We start from the raw sequence: 17,356 nt of genomic DNA on the forward strand, positions 1-17,356 counted from the left end.
GTGTTCAAAGTGTCTGCTGTGTCCTCTGTGTCTACTGTGTCATCTGTGTTTCTAGCATCAATCTGTGTCTACTGTGTCTTTCATGTCCCCTGCATATTTGTGTCTCGCCTTCCTCATGCCAAGATCATCACTTGGAATTTTGTAAACAAGTCTATTCAGACCCAAATTATCTACAACACTGTGGAATTAAATTCCATGCCCTACATTCAACTTCCTGATTGACTCTACCATCAAATTCTATGTCTCCTTCCTACTCAGCACCCCTTGGGTCAAGCCTAGGGATTACCCTACAGCTTTCCCCCTAATCACATGCTACCTGGAGGTAGTGTCCCACACTGGGCACCAACAGGGGGACCAACTTTGAAAGTAACAGCAGATGACCTAGTTGCAGGCATGATGAATTTGACCTGGTAGACACATAGTCAAACTGTGGGCCAGTGGAACTGTGGAACACATAGTCACCACACACTCTTTTCTGATGCAAAATCAAGCAAGATGGAAAGGAAAAGATGTTCAGGTAAGGAATGACTGGGTAAGGAAAGACTGGGTTCAGGCCAAACATTGGTTAGTGGATGATTTATGATCTTGCACAAAGGGTTACACACCTGATTTGAAGTGAGTGAAGAAAAGAAGGCAAGGAAGAAGAGAAAACAGAGGATGAAATGTTCACTACTGAGCTATTTATTTGGTCCCAGAAGAAGCCTACACACCTAATTCACACTAGCACCCTCACTTCCTTCTAGCTTGCACAATCCTATTGAGAAGGGTCAATTGAATGGAAATCTGGCATTCAGGGCAGAGGAAAAATGCAGCATGTCAACCAATAGAGTAGGACTGTCATTGTCATTGTGAGCAGAAGATATAATAAAAACAAAAAGTTGATGTCAAACCTACAGACAGCAGCTCAAGGGTGATATATTCTTTTGACAAATAACCATGGTAGGTGTCAGTGAACAGTTGATAACAATACAGGTACCTTGGAATATGGATGAGATCACTACAAGAAATTAGGTTCAGGGTTGACATCTATTTCTATTTCATAACATTTGTAGATTCAACAAAAAGATTTAAACATACCTCCTTGGATAACAGTACCAGATGGAGTGGGTAAGGAATGAGACAAGTGCCAATGAACAGGATAATGTATACCTGGTAACTAGAGCAGGTATATTCTTAGATCCAACAAACAGAGACCACTACACATACCTGATGACAATGGTGAACAAAGTTGACAATGATATGGGTACTTTGGACCACATACAGCACAGAATTGGTGAGGAATGGAAGGAGATCATTACCAGAACCTCAGTTCTGGGAGCATTGACATCAAACTTTATTTCTGCAGTGATTGACAGGTGCTAGCAAATGAGATGGGTACCTAGGGATTATGAGAGGCTGACTGCATTCGTAAATCAATGTGAACAGACCACAAGACATACCTGATAACTGCAGTAACTGTAGATCAAGAGTATGTAATGATATCCATAGCTCAGACTATGATAGCAGTTGGCCAAGTGAAGAATGAGGCAAGCACCAACTAACAAGATGATACCTAGATATTAGAGAGGGTGATCAGATTCATAAATCTAACAAAAAGAGACTGACACATACCTGATAGTGATGATAAGTCAGCCCAACACCTGATGACAATAGATGTACCTCTGACTGCAATACAACAAGGAGTGGGTGAGTGAGGAATGAGGTGAGCACTGATAGAGATAATTTATACCTAGATATTAAAGAACACAATCAGATTTGTAGGTCCAATGAAATGCAAAGGTAGGACATACCTCATAACAATGATAAGTGAGGATCGACAGTCAATAACTATGTATCTACCACAGACTGCATTTCAACATGAAGTGGGTAGGTGCAGAATGAGGTGAGTGGTTGAGTGGAGATGAATGAGATAACTTATACCTAGATATTAAAGAGCATGATCAGATTTGTAAGTTCAACAAAAAGCGACAGTAGCACATACCTTATAATAATGATAAGCAGGGATCAACAGCTGATAACAATACACCTACTGCAGACTGCAATAGAGCACAGAGTGGGTGGGTGAGGGACACAACAGGTATGGACAAATGAAATGATTTAAATCTCATAGCTGATAACAAGAGTTGCAACAAGTACAGATTTGAACAAGATGATTGAAACCTCACACCTGATAACAATAATGAGTCAGGATCAACATCTGCTAACAATAGACATACCTCAGACAGCAATACTAGGCAGAGTGACAGTGACCCAGGAGAGAAACGAGATCAGCACTAATGAATGAACATAGGTGTTTAGAATCAGCTGGAGGGAATACTGCTATAAAACATACCTTTGCAAGCAGGAAGGAGAGGATCTGGGGTGAAGGGCAAGATGAACTCCTTGAGGTCTTGAACCCCACTAGCAGCATGGTGGTGCTGGGGCAACCTCAGTGATGCAAACTCAACAGAGTATGAACTGCAGTGACACAAAGTCAGCTGCAGCTCTGAGTGAGCAGCATGGAGCCAGCTCAGGTTCAGCCAATGTGTCCAAACTTGAAGCATAGAGGTGGCAAGCAGGAAGACAATGACAGGGAGGTGAGAGGATGACAGTTGCTTGTAACAAAGCATGGAGCTGCTGGGCACTGTGCAATTGGAACACAGTCCTGTGCCTTAGGTATTTTTGCCCTGGGAATTCTCCAGGCTATCACATCAAACATTGCTATCAATATATGTACATAAGCATAATAGGTAAATCCCTACAAACAAACAAATACTTATGATTTTCTGACTGCAACTACTCTTCATCCTACTACCCTTGCCTTCCTCACTTTGTCACTCAGTGCCTCTGCTCTCAAGGTCTCAAGTCCCTCCCCACCATGTGTGTCTTCTCCCATTGGGTTCGAGTTGGCTTCATGCTGCTCATCTTGACCTGAAGTTGACTTTGTGTCACTTTAGGTCACACTCTGTTGACTTTATGTCACTGAGGTCACCCCAGCACCACTGCACTGCTAGTGGGGTTCAAGACTTTGAGGAGTTTGTCTTGCCCTCTACCCCAGATCCTCTCCTGCCATTGTCCTTCCATTACTTTCTTGTATAAGGTGCATGTTCTATACATGCTATTCACCCCATCATTCACCCTGTCATTCATTTCATTATTCACCCTGCCATTCATTTCATCATTCACCCTGCTGTTCACTTCATCATTCACCCTGCTGTTCACCCCATTGTTCACCCTGCCATTCTTCCTGGATCATCTTCTACCACTGTTGTGTTCTTATTTTCTTTCATAAAAAGTGTGTGTCAATTACATGCCATTCACACCATTGTTTACCAAACCCTTTGCCCCAGACCTTCTCCTACCACTGTCATACTCTTATATTCTTTTATAAAGGTGCGTGTTGTTTACATGCCATTTTCCCCATCATTCACCCTGCCCTTTATCCTGGACCCTCTCCCACCACCAACATTTGTTTGCTTTCTTTCACAAAGGTGAGTATTTAATTACATGCCTTTCACCCTGTCACCAACTAATCTACACATGATCTGTCTGTTATTCCTTGCAGCTCAATTCCAACACAAGCAAAAATGTCCTGGGGGACTGCACTTACCTGCTTCAAAGTGTTCACTCAGCCTGGTGATGGTATGTTCCTCTACTTTTGTGTTTTCCCAGAGCTTACTTACCATCCACAGCTAAAATTACATCACTGGATGCATGAGTGGTCGCATGCAAGGACTGCTGGGTTATCACATTGCCCAATGCAGACTTTGTTCCAGAGCCATACATTTTTGAAGAAATCAATCTTTGTCTGCATGCTGACAGTCAGTTCAGCCTTGTCAATTGCTTCCAATGGCCTCAAACATACGAAAAAACTATGAATATGCTGTTTGCATACCTCAAAAAAATACAGTCCCTACTCTCAATATTGCTTGGTTCACTCTGACATCTGCAGATTTTGTCCTTCCACTTGGCTCTGTGTATCTGGTGGGAATGCTTGAAGAGGCAAAGGTCAAGGCCTTTGAAGAACTACTTTAGCAACTGTGCAGCCACTATCACCCCCTCCACAATTGACCTGTGGGTCAAGACCTTATGACCCAACTAGTGCAGTTGGTTCAACACAAGGTTTTGTGCTTGCAGCATCACCCCCTTTTATTCCGAGACCTTGTCATTTTTGTTGCCCAGCTTCAATGCAAGCTGCTTGACATTTACACTTTGCTCAAATACATTGAGATCCTCTACCCACTTCTTTTGTCTCCCCACTCAAAACTTGTATGCACAAACCCCACCTGGATGGGGTGCTTCACAAAGGATACTGCCACTTGCAAAGCACTATATTTCACTGAGGTGCCAGTCTGGCTCATGTGTACCAATGCATACATCTCCCCTGATATGAATATCAAGGAGCCTGTGAGATTGACATGCCCTGAAGACATAGTGAAAGCTATGTATTTGGAAAAGGGGTAGCTAAGCCATTCCCATCAATCTACTGTGGTCCTGGCAGTCTCCTGTGCCACATTCACACTCACAGGGACTATGAGGGTACATTCACAGAGCAACCAGAGCCCCTGCAAGAATCATTTTCCACATCCTTGTCAAACCCATCTTCAAGCACTGGGAAGCAATCAACAAAAGAGCAGACAAGGGCTGCCAGGGAACAAGTGACTGCAGGCCCCTCCAGAGGTATGTACCCTAATTTTCTTTCTGCTTGTTCCTGACCAACTTGTAGCTTTGCACCCCAAACAATCAGGTGGTGGGGACTCAGTGAGGTGGGAAGAGCCTGATCTTCCAGAAATTCCTAAGCCCCACAGTCTGTTTGCATTGGCTTGGAGGAAAGCTTCAAAGAATATGTATATGTCCAGAGTCAAGTCAGGCATTGTGGACCCTGGTTATTGCTTTCTGAAGCCCATGCTGTTGGTCAATGTCACCACCCCTGAACAAAAGAAGATGTACATGTTGAATTGGCTCTCTGCTCATCCAGCTTGGATGAATTGAGTTGACATTTGGTCTCTGCAGAAGAACTCTTCCCCTCAGATGTGGAGGGACTTCCTCAACAGTACTGACACAGAGCACTTGCCCTCTGGCACCCAGAGTGCATCCACGAAGTTGGTGGTTCAGGTGATTTTGGGGGACATCATTCAAGCAGCTCATGATGATCCTGTTTGTATGTTGGAAGAGATTGAGTGGAGGGGAATGCAGGTTAGTATTTCATCCTATTTAGATCTGTTCTTCATACTTATCTTGTGCAGGTCCAGGCTTCGAGCCTTTCAGACCCACCCCTTCATTTCACATGTTCCCTTCTATGGGAACTCTACAAACTCAACTTCCACTATGAACTTTGCACACTTGATCAGGCCCTTGTCCCACAGCTTTGGCCTGATAGCCTAGATAAGTATATGCACCAATCACTTCTTTGGTCTACCTTCCCTGGTGGATGTGGTCTTTCAAGTTGGTTGGCACCTCTTCCTTGGGAGCCATGTGATTTGGGGTTGACTGCTAGTGAGATGGAGGTGGCATTGCCCTATCTGAACAAGTTCTGTCAGTTGCTATCTGCATGGCCAGGAGCACCCTTTTGTTTGAAGTCCCCAATTGAGCTGGATGGCTCTGGCAACCAAGCAGCATATGAAGCCTTTATCTTGGCTTGCAAATTCTACATCCAAACTGCATTTGATTATCTTGGGCATCAACCATCCCTCCCCTGCATTTTTACCTTTGTCTGACATCCTCTGCTGCATATACTTTTTTTTCTGTCCAAATTTGTTTAGTATGAGTATGTACCATGTTGTAAAGCAGGCTGAATCAATTCAATGATTCAGAATGTTGCCTGTGACTGAACCTTAATCTCACACTTTGTGCTCACTGCTTTTTTTTTTGTTGATAGCAATGTGTTATTCACTGACACTCCCACTGCCAGGCAAGGAATGTTCCCATCCCCTTCACTGCTATTGATGCTTTATCTGCATCAAGGTCTGCACCATTTAATTCTTTGAGACTTGTTCTGCTTGGTATGTATGACATCTTGATGATGGGGTTCCTGCTCACTGTGATGTTGATAGTGACTTTTGTTTTTAACTGCTCAAGACTTGTGCTCTGGTAAGTAGGATCCTACTTGGCTGTATGTGGTGATCTGACAAATTTTCTGTGTAGTTTTTCCCTTCCAGAGGTTCATCATCTGGTCAAAATCCCCTTGGACTGACACCCCCTGCTGACTTTGTGTCATGCTTTCCACCACCTGTTGACTTTGAGTCCCAGGTGTACTGCCATTGGCTTTGTGTTGCAGTTTCCAGAACAATCTGAGATGGCTGTTTGCCATCCAAAGCCTTGGAGGCATCACAATGCTTTGCCTTCTATGAGTAATTCTAATATTGTGAGTTTTCCCTGTCTTCAAGCCTCATGTTGTGCTCATCAGTTCTCTACAGGCCTCCTCTGCTTCATCTGTCCAAGCTGGTCTGGTACCCAGTGTACTCACTGACCATCCTTCATCTTTGTCTGGTAATGAGCCATCACTTTGTACTTCTGGCCCTTCAGTGTGTGCAATTTCATTATGGTATTCTTCATATCATCTTAGCTCCCCTACAGGTCTTATCAATGTTGTCTGCCTCAACCAACTGGCTGCCTGATGTAGCCACTCTGTCATCAAACAATCAAGTGTCACTTGGTATACCTGCCCCTTCAGTATGTTCTGATCCTATGTCTAAGAGGTTATATGTGTTTATTTTTGGGTAGAATATGACACAGTCATTGTTTGTCCCTCCTCCCCTAGCTCATCAATGCTGCCCTTTTGGTACAAAAGTGCTGTACCTCCCTGCTCCTCCACCTGTCTGTGTACTTCCAGGCTGCCAATGCCATGCTCAAGATACTGCTGCAATGCCACATCGCCCTCAGCACCAACCTGTTGATGTCTTCAATGCTGTGAATGAGCTTGAACTCAGTGAGATTGGCTTGCCTTCATGTCTGAGTGGTTCACAGAAGCACAAGAACCAATGGTGATGGTGGTCACAAGATATCATTCTGGCACTTCTCAAGCCCTACATGTGCTATCTCAAGGCATCCCAATCCCTCCACATGGTGGTAGACCCCCCAGTCATCCATTGATGTTGCACTTGCACAGTGTATCAACTCACTGTTTGCTGTCTCTTCTTTGACTGTATGTGACCCTTTTGTTGTTTGCTCTTGTGATGCTCATGTATACCCAGGTTTGAAGGACATCAGGATAAGCTACTGTGCATGCACCCCAGCTCCTATATGCCTCATGGTCCATGAGTTATTTTCATCATCTCCTGTGGTACCTACTCTGGCAGTTGACCTTCATGTACTGGAGTTTGTAAAGAAGCTCTTTGTCTGGCTAACCCCAAACACAACTGCATGGTGTGAAGCACTTGAAAGCTTCCTGGATGGTCAAGGGTATAGACTGCAGTTCAAGATATGTTCTTTTCCAAACACCATCACTGGATCTCTGCCTTTGTCTTCACATCCACCCCATATGCTACTTGTATTGGTATATCATCATGGTTTGAATGTACATGTACCCACACACATATCTCTGGTGTAATGATGGGTGCTTATTCAAATAATCAGGACAATCTCTGGCAGTGTTTCAGTAATGCTTATCATTGGTGTTCTGTATTGACAATATATGTGGAGGACCATATTTCTGCTATGGTCTGGTCCTTTCACCCAAACTCCATGCCACAGCAAGATAGCCCCTGGCCAAGTGACTACCTATGTGCTTGCTGTCCTCTTTGCTTTTGGGGAGGTGACTTACAGAACTCTAACCCTCCTCAGGATGAGTGAGTCAATGACAAGCTCATTGTTGCTGACTAGATGACTGAGACCCAATAGATTTGACTGCATTGTCTGCTTAGATGCATGTTTCACTCAGAAGAGAACCAACAAATCTGCCACTGATGACCCTCCCAATCCCACCAGCACTGTATTCATCCCTGAGTCAGAGGTGAAGGCCATGGAGGTTTTCATTGAGAAACAGAGATCCCTCCCAACCAGTCAACATCATTCTCAGACTCAAAACCAGCAAGACAGGTTGGAGGATGGAATGAGGGTACCTGCCTCTGTGTTGGATAGGTGTGGAGGTTCTTTCCATGCAGCAGATGAGAAGAGGCAAAAAGCCAGCACACAATCTTTTGCAGATACAGGGCTTATGGCTTTGTTGTGTTGTCATGATTGTGTCCTCTGGTCAGTTAATATGACATCAGCAGGGGAAAAGCAGCACTATGCCCTAGTGCTGGTGAAACATCTCTTTGACCATCTCCCTGCCAAGATGACTGTTGGCCTCTTATATGATATTGGTTGTCAATTGGAGCATAGCTGTCAAAAGTGGAAAATCCTTGATGATGGGATACTCTCCAGGTTGAAGTTTGGTATTTCTGTCTTCCATGCTTATGGTCATCAATGGCCATGCCAATTGGTATATCACCCATGTAAATGTGTAGGCTTTGGCTTGTCAGATGGTGAGGGGTGTGAGTGACTATGGAGTGCCCTAAAAATGCTTATTCCAACTCTTCAAGTATCTGAGGTAAGCATTGACTCTTCAAATATAATTCCAGTGCTCATTTTACCCTTAGTATCATCAGAAATTATTTGTCCTTGACAATCAAATTCAACACTTGGACAAGAAGTCTTTTGATGCATTTGGCCAGTGGCTGAGCAGGAAATGGTCCCTCTGCAAAAGTAGGAAATTGGTGGCTTTGGAGGCTCTTCATGCTCTGCATGTTGACATGCAGACTCTACAGCATGAGTGGGCTGCACAAGTACATGCACAAACTCAACTTCTACCTCATTAGTCTGTTCCCTTTGTGTGTATGTGATCATATGACTCACCAACCTGTAGGTCAGTCAAAGAACAAGGGTTCTGAACAGTTGGCACATGTTCTTGCTCTGGAGAAAACAGTTGAGGACTATCAGTGCCATGTGGATCAGTTAGAGAAGGATCTTGTTGATGATTGTGTCAATGACATTGTTGACTACAATCTACAACTTGCTGCAGCAAAAAGGTCACTGTCAAAGGCAGCCCAGGCCCTCAAGAAGACAAAGGCTTCATTGGGACTTTCTGCCCAAACTGACCTTCATCTGCTGAGGAACAACAAGTGGCTCCAAACACAAACAAATGCACAAGCACTTAAGGTTTGGATAAGGGAACAACTTCATCAGCGCAAGTTTGAGTTCCAGCAACTACAATGGTCATATGGGACCTCTTCCAGTAGTGAGCAAATTTTTATTTCTGGCTGCTATGTTCAATAACATCATGTAGAAAACCATTACAGTCATGTGTGGAGTCTTCCATAAAACAATGAGAGCCTACATCCTGAAACTTGTCACCACATACAATAATCTCTGTGGTGAACTGCAGAGTATGATACGACTGTGTAAGGCACCACCTGGTGCCATCCCTCCCAATCCCATACCTTCTAGGGGTATCTTTCAGCTGGAGTTTCTCCCTTTTTTGCCAACAAGGGGTACCATCCAAACCTGTCTGTGGTCCCTGACCAAGACTTCACTTCTCTGTGGGCTCATGACTATGTTGTCAAGCTCTCTGCCCTCCATGACTTCCTCTGCTCCAAGATGTCCACTGCTCAGCAGTGCTACCAGGGTCCAGCAGATGCCAAATGCATACCTCTGCCTGGGTTTAAGGTCAGAGAACAGGCCTATGTCAAAGCCAAGTACTTCCACTCCACTCATCCCTCAGAAAAACTCTCTGAGAAGTACTTAGGTCCATTCACCATCTTGGCCAGGCTGGGTATGCACTCTGTCACTCTAAAGTTCCCTGACTCTATGTGCTCAGTCCACCCAGTCTTCCATATTTTGCAACTGGAAACCACAGTGGCTAATCCCTTCCCTAATCAACAACAACCTCCACCCCTGCCAGTTGACATCAATGGTGACCTTGAGTACAAAGTATTGGAGATAATAGACTCTAAGGTGGACTGCCATTGCCACCACGTCAACTGTTGTACCTAGTCTGCTGGGCTGGTTACAAGAACACTGATGAAGAAACATCTTGGTTGCTTGCAACTGAGTTGGATCACACCTCTGACATTGTCTCCACTTTCCATGAATGGTATCCACATAAACCTGGCCTGTATCAACCCCCACCATAGTACTCTGCCCAAGTAACCCTCCCCCATGGACCAACTCCACCCCTTCCAAAACTCCCCTAAGTACCTTCAAGTATTCTCTGACTGTCCACCTCATTTCTCAGAATCAAAGAAAAAATACAAGTCAAAAAAAAAAAAAAAAAAAAAATAGAGAAAAAGAAAATCTACACTACTCCTCCATTTCCTGTCCTTCACTGCCATCTTGCTCTCCTCTGACCTCCTCCTCTTCCTCATTGTCCCCCTCCACACCCTCATCCACCTCTTCTATTTTGTCCTCTGCCACCTCTGACTGTGGCCTCTCCCAGCCTCTGCCTGCATGCTCAAACTCAGCCACCCTGGCCTCACATGCATCCTCTCTCCTCCTCATTTCTGCCCACTCTGCCCATGCATGGTACAGCCCAAACTTGTCAGCTGTATGTTCTGCAGCCTCCACCATCTGCTCTGCCACCTCCACCATCCTCTTGAACACCATTGTGGCCCTCTTGTGGGCCTCTGCATACCTCTCCACAGCCTGCAGCTGCCACTCCTGCTCCCACTCTGCCCACCACAAGGTTTCAGCCCTTGAGGGGCCCTCATGTGCCATCATCAGTTCCTCCTCCTTGCCTGCCTCATGCTCATCATCTGCTTCCTCTGTCTCCACCACCTTCTCCTTCCCTTTTCCTCACATCTGTTTCTTCTTCTCCCCTTGGGAGCTCCCTGTCCCCACTCTCTTCTGTGATGGCCCTGCCACCTCCTCCTCCCATGCCCAACTACAAATCTTTTTCTTGTTCTGGCAGGGCATGCAGGCCCTTGCCTTGCCTTGCCCTGCCTCACACAGCCCCATGGTCTTACTGGCTATACACCACTTGCAGGGGTGCCTCCTGCTTGTGGTGACCACCACAGAGGCCCCTGGGACTCTCTGGGCAGTGGTGGCATTGTAGATGGTACCACATAACCTGTAAAAAATAAACTACAAGTCAGCTCCACCTGACTCACAGTGGTCTGCTACACACCTTTGGGCAGCCTTGTTCTGCCTGGCCTGGGCCCTCTCTTCCAATGCCCTCTGCCACTCTCTCTCAGCCTCCTCCTCCACCACCTTCTGTCTTGCAGCCACTTCCTCTGCCACCTTCTTCCTCCAAGCCTCTTCCTGCTCCCTCTGCCTGTGCTCTGCCTCCAGTTGCTCCTCCTCTGCCCTCTGCTGCTTGGCCTCCTCACACTTGGCCTTGTGCTCCCTCTCCCTCCACTCAGTCTCCTCTCATTGGTGTGCCTTCTCTGTGGACTTCTCCCACTCAGTGTCAGTGGAGTCATCAGTGAGGACAACTAGGTATTCATCTGCAACTTGGGAGTAGTTGCAGACATGGCCAGGGGTTGGCTGGGGGGTTTTACTCTGATGCTGAGCAGACATGGTGATGGGGAAAAATATGAAGGTTCAGTGCCCTAACACATGTTTTTAAGCAGTTCTTCAAACTCTGACAGAGCTCTGCTGTGGCTCAGTCTATTGTCCTCAAGGCATCAAAACAGTTTCAAATAATCAACTCATGTTGATGTCATTCTGTACATGCAGCCTTCAGGGGTTCAGGCCCTAAGGGGGGGGGGGCACTGTCATGACTGTATGTTTATCCTAGGTCTCCACTCACTCCACACCCTACTCCACCAGCCATTCCACTCACTCCACACCAACTCTGCTGGTCCTCTGTCATTTGCAAGTCTTCTCCACTCTGGCTACTGTCAGACTTGGTACCAGCCTTCTGTCAGACTGCACAGACCGCTTTCCAGTGGGTCACATGACTCTTGCCAGTCCAGCCTTCAGACTTCTCCTTGACAGTGCACAGTCAGGTACTCTGCAGTGCATGCACCTTGTGGTTCAGCACCTGGACTGTTTCCTTTTTTGTTTGTTCTATGTTACCCATTGTATGTTCTCCATCTCCCCTTCATTCATCATCCAGGCAGTTTTCACTTGAAAATTTACAGGTCTCCATATGTCAGTTCCAATTCCAGTTACTGTACCTCTGTGGTAGTATAAAAGCCTGTACAGTACTCTGCTGTTCTTCAGTACAAATATCACCTAAGTTCCTACTCTGTATCTCTCTGTCTTCTGTCTGTCAGAATTAACTCTGATCTTCTGTCTGGTCTCTTCCTCTGAAATATGAGGGCTGAGATCATGCAAGGGGGTAGTGCATGAGCTAAACCCAATGCCCTCACTCTGCTCTGCTTCTGTCTCAGTGGACTTCATTCCTGCCAATCCTCCACTTGTTGGAGTTCTGTTTGACTGTGTCAGACTTGCTCCCAAACCTCTCCCCAGACCTTGTTTCATGTCAGGGTTGGTTGGAGTAGGCCTGGACTTGACACTGTCATTCTTCCAAAATTGCAACAGCTACAGTATAAGCTACTGTTCTCCATTCTCCCTGATTGCATCCATGATGAGTATGATGCACATCTTGCCCTCTTATTGCAAGATACAGCAGAAGATGCTCCCCCTTCATCCTCTCTTCCAACAGAGTCTCATTCATGAAGTTTTATTTGCTTCACTGAGAGGACAGTTGGGGGGGGGGAAGTTGCAATCCCCCATGCTCCTGTCACCCCACAGACCCCCAAAGCCTTGACCCCTTTTGATACCCAACACCTGCCATCCCCTTTTGGATGTACTATATTGGCATCAGATCAGTGCTGCCTCTCTGTCATCCCACCTTGGCCTAGAAGCAATTCCTTTGAGATGTGACATGCACAGCCTCCCCCTAATGTGATTCCAGTGTGCTGTCACACACCAAAGGTGTTGTGGACGTGGTTACAGCTGACTCTGCCTAACTTGTCAACAAGTCACATGCCATGCCATGCAGATGAAGACTAAAGCCCTCATGCATAGAAAGACTGCTGGATGTGAGCAGCCATCCTTCACACAAGAATGAGTCATCAATGCTAGAGAGAAAAGAGGAAGCAAGTCAAGCACCCATCAAAGGTTTTTAGCACTCATGTACAGCATTCTGGTTTTCATCATATCTCCACCATTTCCAAAGATATCAACTCCATTCTCACACTTGCCTAAAGTGCTCAGCCACACAGTTCTGCCTTCCAAGTTTGGAAAGGATCCTCACACCCTACACATTTCTACAGCACTCCATCCATCAGACACTCATTTCACTAAGTCCATCAGATATGGCCACCTCTTCATCAATCATCTTTCTTGTCTCCTTTGCCAGAGACAGTGACTATGTATATCTGCCAGGTGTTCCCACCAGCATCCATCCTGAAGCCCCCTGGTTCATTCCATCATCATCAGCCCCATCTGGTCAGCATGTTCTCCTTGTCAGCATGACTTCCAGAAGGATATTCTTTGGTCACCTCAGGTCTGTCACTCAGTTACAAAGGTCTTATGTGGTCATTTCAGTCTCCCCACTTGATGAAGCATATGGATCCTTCCTCCCTGCTCCCTGCACCATCTTTATTCCAATCTCATCCATCATTCTCCCCATGTTGCAACAGCTGCAGTATAATCTACTGTTCTCCAGCCTCCCTGATCACATCCATGATGAGTATGACATGCATCTTGCTTTCTTACTGCAAGACCCAGCAGAAGATGTCCCCCCTTCTCTCTCTCCTCCATCAGAGCCCCATTCATGAAGCTTTTATTAACTTCACTGAGAGGATGAATGGGTGGGAGATGTGATCACCTATGCTCCTGTTGCCCCACAGACCCCCAACACCCTAGTCCTTTGACACCTGACTCATGCCATCCTTTTCTGGAATTAATACTTCCCCATCTGGAAACACTGTCCATCTGTCATCCCATCTTTGGATCTAGTGATGTCTCCACTGAGATCTGACATGCATTGCCACCTCCTAATGTGATACCAGCATGCTTACTCAGGTTCTGGCACTCTTTGACTCATACTGTGATATTTTGACTGTCCTTGACTCATTGTTATCAATACTTACTCATCATGATTACTCATTTACCTACAGTCCTTACTCATTACTTACCAAGTGTTTGTGCCTTGTTTGTCATAGGCTGCACCCCTCCCACAGTATATAAACCCCCTGTACTTAGCTACAAACAAGCAATCAAGAAGTCACTGAGGAATCAGTTCAGTTCATCCCAGTCCTAAATTGTTGTTGACAGTTGAGGCTCATTCAGAAGAGTCTATCTGTCATCATTCATATTCTTGGTAGCTGAGGCTCCATCAAGGGTCTATCTACCTTCATTTATCATCTGAAGTGTCATCTGTGCTTAGTCAGCACATTTGATTAGACATCCCTCCACTCCTGCATAACTTGTCATTGACTTGCACCAGGAGTCCTTTCTGCTGAATACCTTTGCTCTGTTCAGCATCCCCCATCAAGTCTTCATTCATTCATCTACTCCTGCATAACTCAACATCAACTTGTGCTAGGAGCACATCCCATCAAAGATCATTACTCTACTCAGCATCCCCCTCTCAGTCATCCCTCTTTTTTCTTCTCCTGCATAACTTGTCATTGACTCATGCTAGGAGCACCTGCCATTGAAACTCCCCCCATTTTAGATGTTTCTGTCCTCCAGGTTCTGTGGAGGTAAACCACCACTTGCTTCTATTTGTCTTTGGTGTTGGTTTTGGTCAGTTCAAACCACCTTTCCACACTTTGACTCACCTATTGCAAATACTTACCAAGCTTGTGACTTTACTTACTGATTATTTGCTTTGTGGCTTACTTATCCTTATCAATGCTCATCAATACTTTTAAGTCAATTACCCACCACTTACATTCCTTACTTATCAGTTACCAATCACTTACCAAGTGTTTACACCTTGTTTTCCATAGGCAATGCCCCTGTACTGTATATAAATCACTCTACTTAGATAGAGAAAAAGAGACATCAGAGAGCCCTCTTGCTTGCATTTCATTGTGCCTCAGTAATTTATTCATCAGCTTCATTAGTTGAGACTTTATTAAGGGTCTAACTATCATCTACTTCACCTATTGTCATCTATCATCAATATACTTCCTTCACTCCAAGTCCTCCCTGAGCTCAGAATAGCTTAGGACATCAAATTAAGTCATCATCCATCCTTCTGTAGGCTGACAGCAGTCTACCCCATTGCATCCTCTCACATTCTTGCTCCCTCTTTGTCAGGAGCACCCCCAACCCTCAGCACTCATCTTCAAGTGTTGTAACTTGCAAAAACCCACCTGAACAAGAGCTTCCACCATCTAGGTACTGCATAGGCACACCACCACTCACTTTCTTTGTCTTTTGTGTTGGTTTTGGTTGGTTTACACCACTGAACCTCACTTTGACTCACACCAGCCTCAGAGTGCACACAGAGGGAAGCCAGTCTGGGGTTGGATCTACCTCCCTTGGTCTCAGTTTATGTGCTGTACCCTTATGCAAGCTGGGAAGAGGTCCAGGACAGGGGATGAGGATAGACCAAGGCTTGGCCTTAGCTATTGAGTAGACTCAGATCCCTAAAGCTACCTTTCCCGTCACTTCCAACGAACCCCTGATGACACACAAAAAGAATTCCCCAACTCCAGAAGCTGCCAACCTGGCTATGACAGGACTACACACGACAGAGATCCTGCTTGTATGCAGAAGCAACACTCCAACACCAGGAGATGTCAACCTGACTATGGCAGGACTATGCGAGATGGATATCCCTTCCATACCGGCACCTACGCATATACCCACTCAGCCTCATCCCGGTGCGCCCTCGTCGTCTTTCCCACCGCAACAGCTTCTCCAAGCCTCATCTGACGACATCGAGGATGACAAACGGGAGGAACTTGGAGTGACTGACATCACGAGCTCCATCGCAAACTCAGACTCGGAATCAACCACTTCTAAGTCGCTTAATAGCACAAATGTCAACTCAAACTCAATACCAACGCGGCAGCTTGAACGAGAGCATGTGAAAACCATATACTCACCTATGCGGCGTGGCACGAAGCAGAGTATTGACGGGAATTGGGAGGCCGCAGGCGAGGGGAATAGGGAAGAAGATGGTAAGTGAGGTTGAGCTGCTACTGCATCTATGACAAGTATTTCGAGCTCCACAACGTCAATGGCAAAGATGACAACGACGGCGGAGGCTGAGATGATGTCTAGAGCAGGTGGAGGTAAGACGGCTGGAACCCCCCACCTCACCCAATTGCGCGAAGCACATAGACGGCTGGGGATTGCAAAACGCGAGTGCCATCATGTCGGGCGGTTCTGGGTCCACTATCAGGAGAAGTGAAACTACGTTAGTATGTGGTTATCATTGAGACCTGAATCTGCTTTGCTTGAACAGAGACACATGAAGCGGATTGTGGCGAGAGTGGTTGGAACTTCCATGCTGGTAAAGAGACATGGACGATGGAAACAACCAGTCAGTCACAACTCTGCGCACCCGCACATCGGCGCGGAACGCGAATGGTATGTGTTTTGTCATGTGTGTCACCGCCGCTAGTTTACCTGTCCTCGTATTACTCGAACTCGTCCCCGAATCCATCGATTTCTGGTTCTAGTTTCAGCGGTGGTAGCTTGGCATAGGTGAGAAGGAAAGGGCAAGAAGAGAGGGGACAACAAACCTGGGAAGCTGGTGTTGCCCAAGTTGGGCCATGGAGAATCATAGTTCCGCCGTCAGCAGGTGTGTGTTTCGGCAAGACCCCCCAAATGATAGTTGCTGCGGAAACTAAAAACTGTCCAGACCGAAGGCAGATCTGGTTGGCTGGGAAAGTCTGTCCTGTAGTTACCAGATGACAGATGTAATTAAGACCTAAGGGGTTCCTTGAGCATTGACCAAACATAATCAACAGACCTGCGTTGCAATGTTGTTGGAGACATATTCCCTCCTGTGTTTCCTTTCCTTTGGTGTGATGTTTACCCACATACATTGCTTAGACTGCACAAGTTATGTTGGAGTGTCTCAGATCATCCTACTGTCACTTGGAGGAGAGGAATATGGTTGGAAACTTTGAAGCTAAGATCTGAAGGTCAACTCAAATGAGTTCACTGGGCAACCTGTGCTACAGAGATGTCCCTACACATGTGAAGTGCACATAGCTGTGATCATGACACTACCAGTGGCATCATCAGGGAATGTGAGGAAGCAACATGTAAGTAAAAGAAAGGCACAGAAGGGTGTAGAACCATGTGCCAAGATTTGATTAGATAACTATGACAAGATAAGATGAGATGTGAGTAGGCAAGGTATGGCCATTACACAAAGTTGGTGCAGGTGAGAAAGACTGTGGTAAGAAGAAAGGGGCTGACATTGCCCAAGTCAAGACATGGAGAATGATGGGTGGAATATAAGCAAATAGTGTGTGCT

General features: G+C 45.8%; 5 protein-coding genes across 5 annotated transcripts; 4 read left to right on the forward strand and 1 right to left on the reverse strand.

The window, feature by feature from the left end:
• Window positions 1-710: 710 nt before the first annotated feature.
• On the reverse strand, window positions 711-2,609 carry F5J12DRAFT_786009 (uncharacterized protein; the record flags this gene model as incomplete). Its single annotated transcript, XM_051743348.1, has 10 exons — window positions 711-754; window positions 977-997; window positions 1,078-1,149; window positions 1,262-1,311; window positions 1,440-1,455; window positions 1,543-1,552; window positions 1,612-1,665; window positions 1,982-2,011; window positions 2,217-2,230; window positions 2,333-2,609. 10 exons carry the CDS (start codon window positions 2,607-2,609, stop codon window positions 711-713), a joined length of 588 nt encoding a protein of 195 aa, XP_051595824.1.
• Window positions 2,610-4,125: 1,516 nt separating this feature from the next.
• Window positions 4,126-4,377, forward strand: F5J12DRAFT_686276 (uncharacterized protein; the record flags this gene model as incomplete). Its single annotated transcript, XM_051740314.1, has 1 exon — window positions 4,126-4,377. A coding segment is annotated over one exon (252 nt), but the record flags the coding sequence as incomplete, so codon positions are not given.
• A 3,652-nt stretch (window positions 4,378-8,029) lies between these two features.
• On the forward strand, window positions 8,030-8,461 carry F5J12DRAFT_907338 (uncharacterized protein; the record flags this gene model as incomplete). The annotated part of the gene is made up of 1 exon (XM_051748918.1): window positions 8,030-8,461. The coding sequence occupies one exon, from the start codon at window positions 8,030-8,032 to the stop codon at window positions 8,459-8,461; it is 432 nt and encodes a 143-aa protein (XP_051595826.1).
• A 266-nt stretch (window positions 8,462-8,727) lies between these two features.
• F5J12DRAFT_897051 (uncharacterized protein) lies at window positions 8,728-9,234 on the forward strand (the record flags this gene model as incomplete). The annotated part of the gene is made up of 2 exons (XM_051747994.1): window positions 8,728-8,776; window positions 8,825-9,234. The coding sequence occupies 2 exons, from the start codon at window positions 8,728-8,730 to the stop codon at window positions 9,232-9,234; spliced, it is 459 nt and encodes a 152-aa protein (XP_051595827.1).
• Window positions 9,235-15,506: 6,272 nt separating this feature from the next.
• F5J12DRAFT_915389 (uncharacterized protein) lies at window positions 15,507-16,550 on the forward strand (the record flags this gene model as incomplete). Its single annotated transcript, XM_051749151.1, has 4 exons — window positions 15,507-16,046; window positions 16,150-16,289; window positions 16,334-16,458; window positions 16,493-16,550. The coding sequence occupies exons 1-4, from the start codon at window positions 15,548-15,550 to the stop codon at window positions 16,548-16,550; spliced, it is 822 nt and encodes a 273-aa protein (XP_051595828.1). The 5' UTR covers window positions 15,507-15,547.
• Between the last annotated feature and the right edge of the window lie 806 nt (window positions 16,551-17,356).

This window comes from Pisolithus orientalis, assembly GCF_024613125.1.
Source record: "Pisolithus orientalis strain OTSU chromosome Unknown F5J12scaffold_47, whole genome shotgun sequence".
NCBI classification, from domain to species: domain Eukaryota; kingdom Fungi; phylum Basidiomycota; class Agaricomycetes; order Boletales; family Pisolithaceae; genus Pisolithus; species Pisolithus orientalis.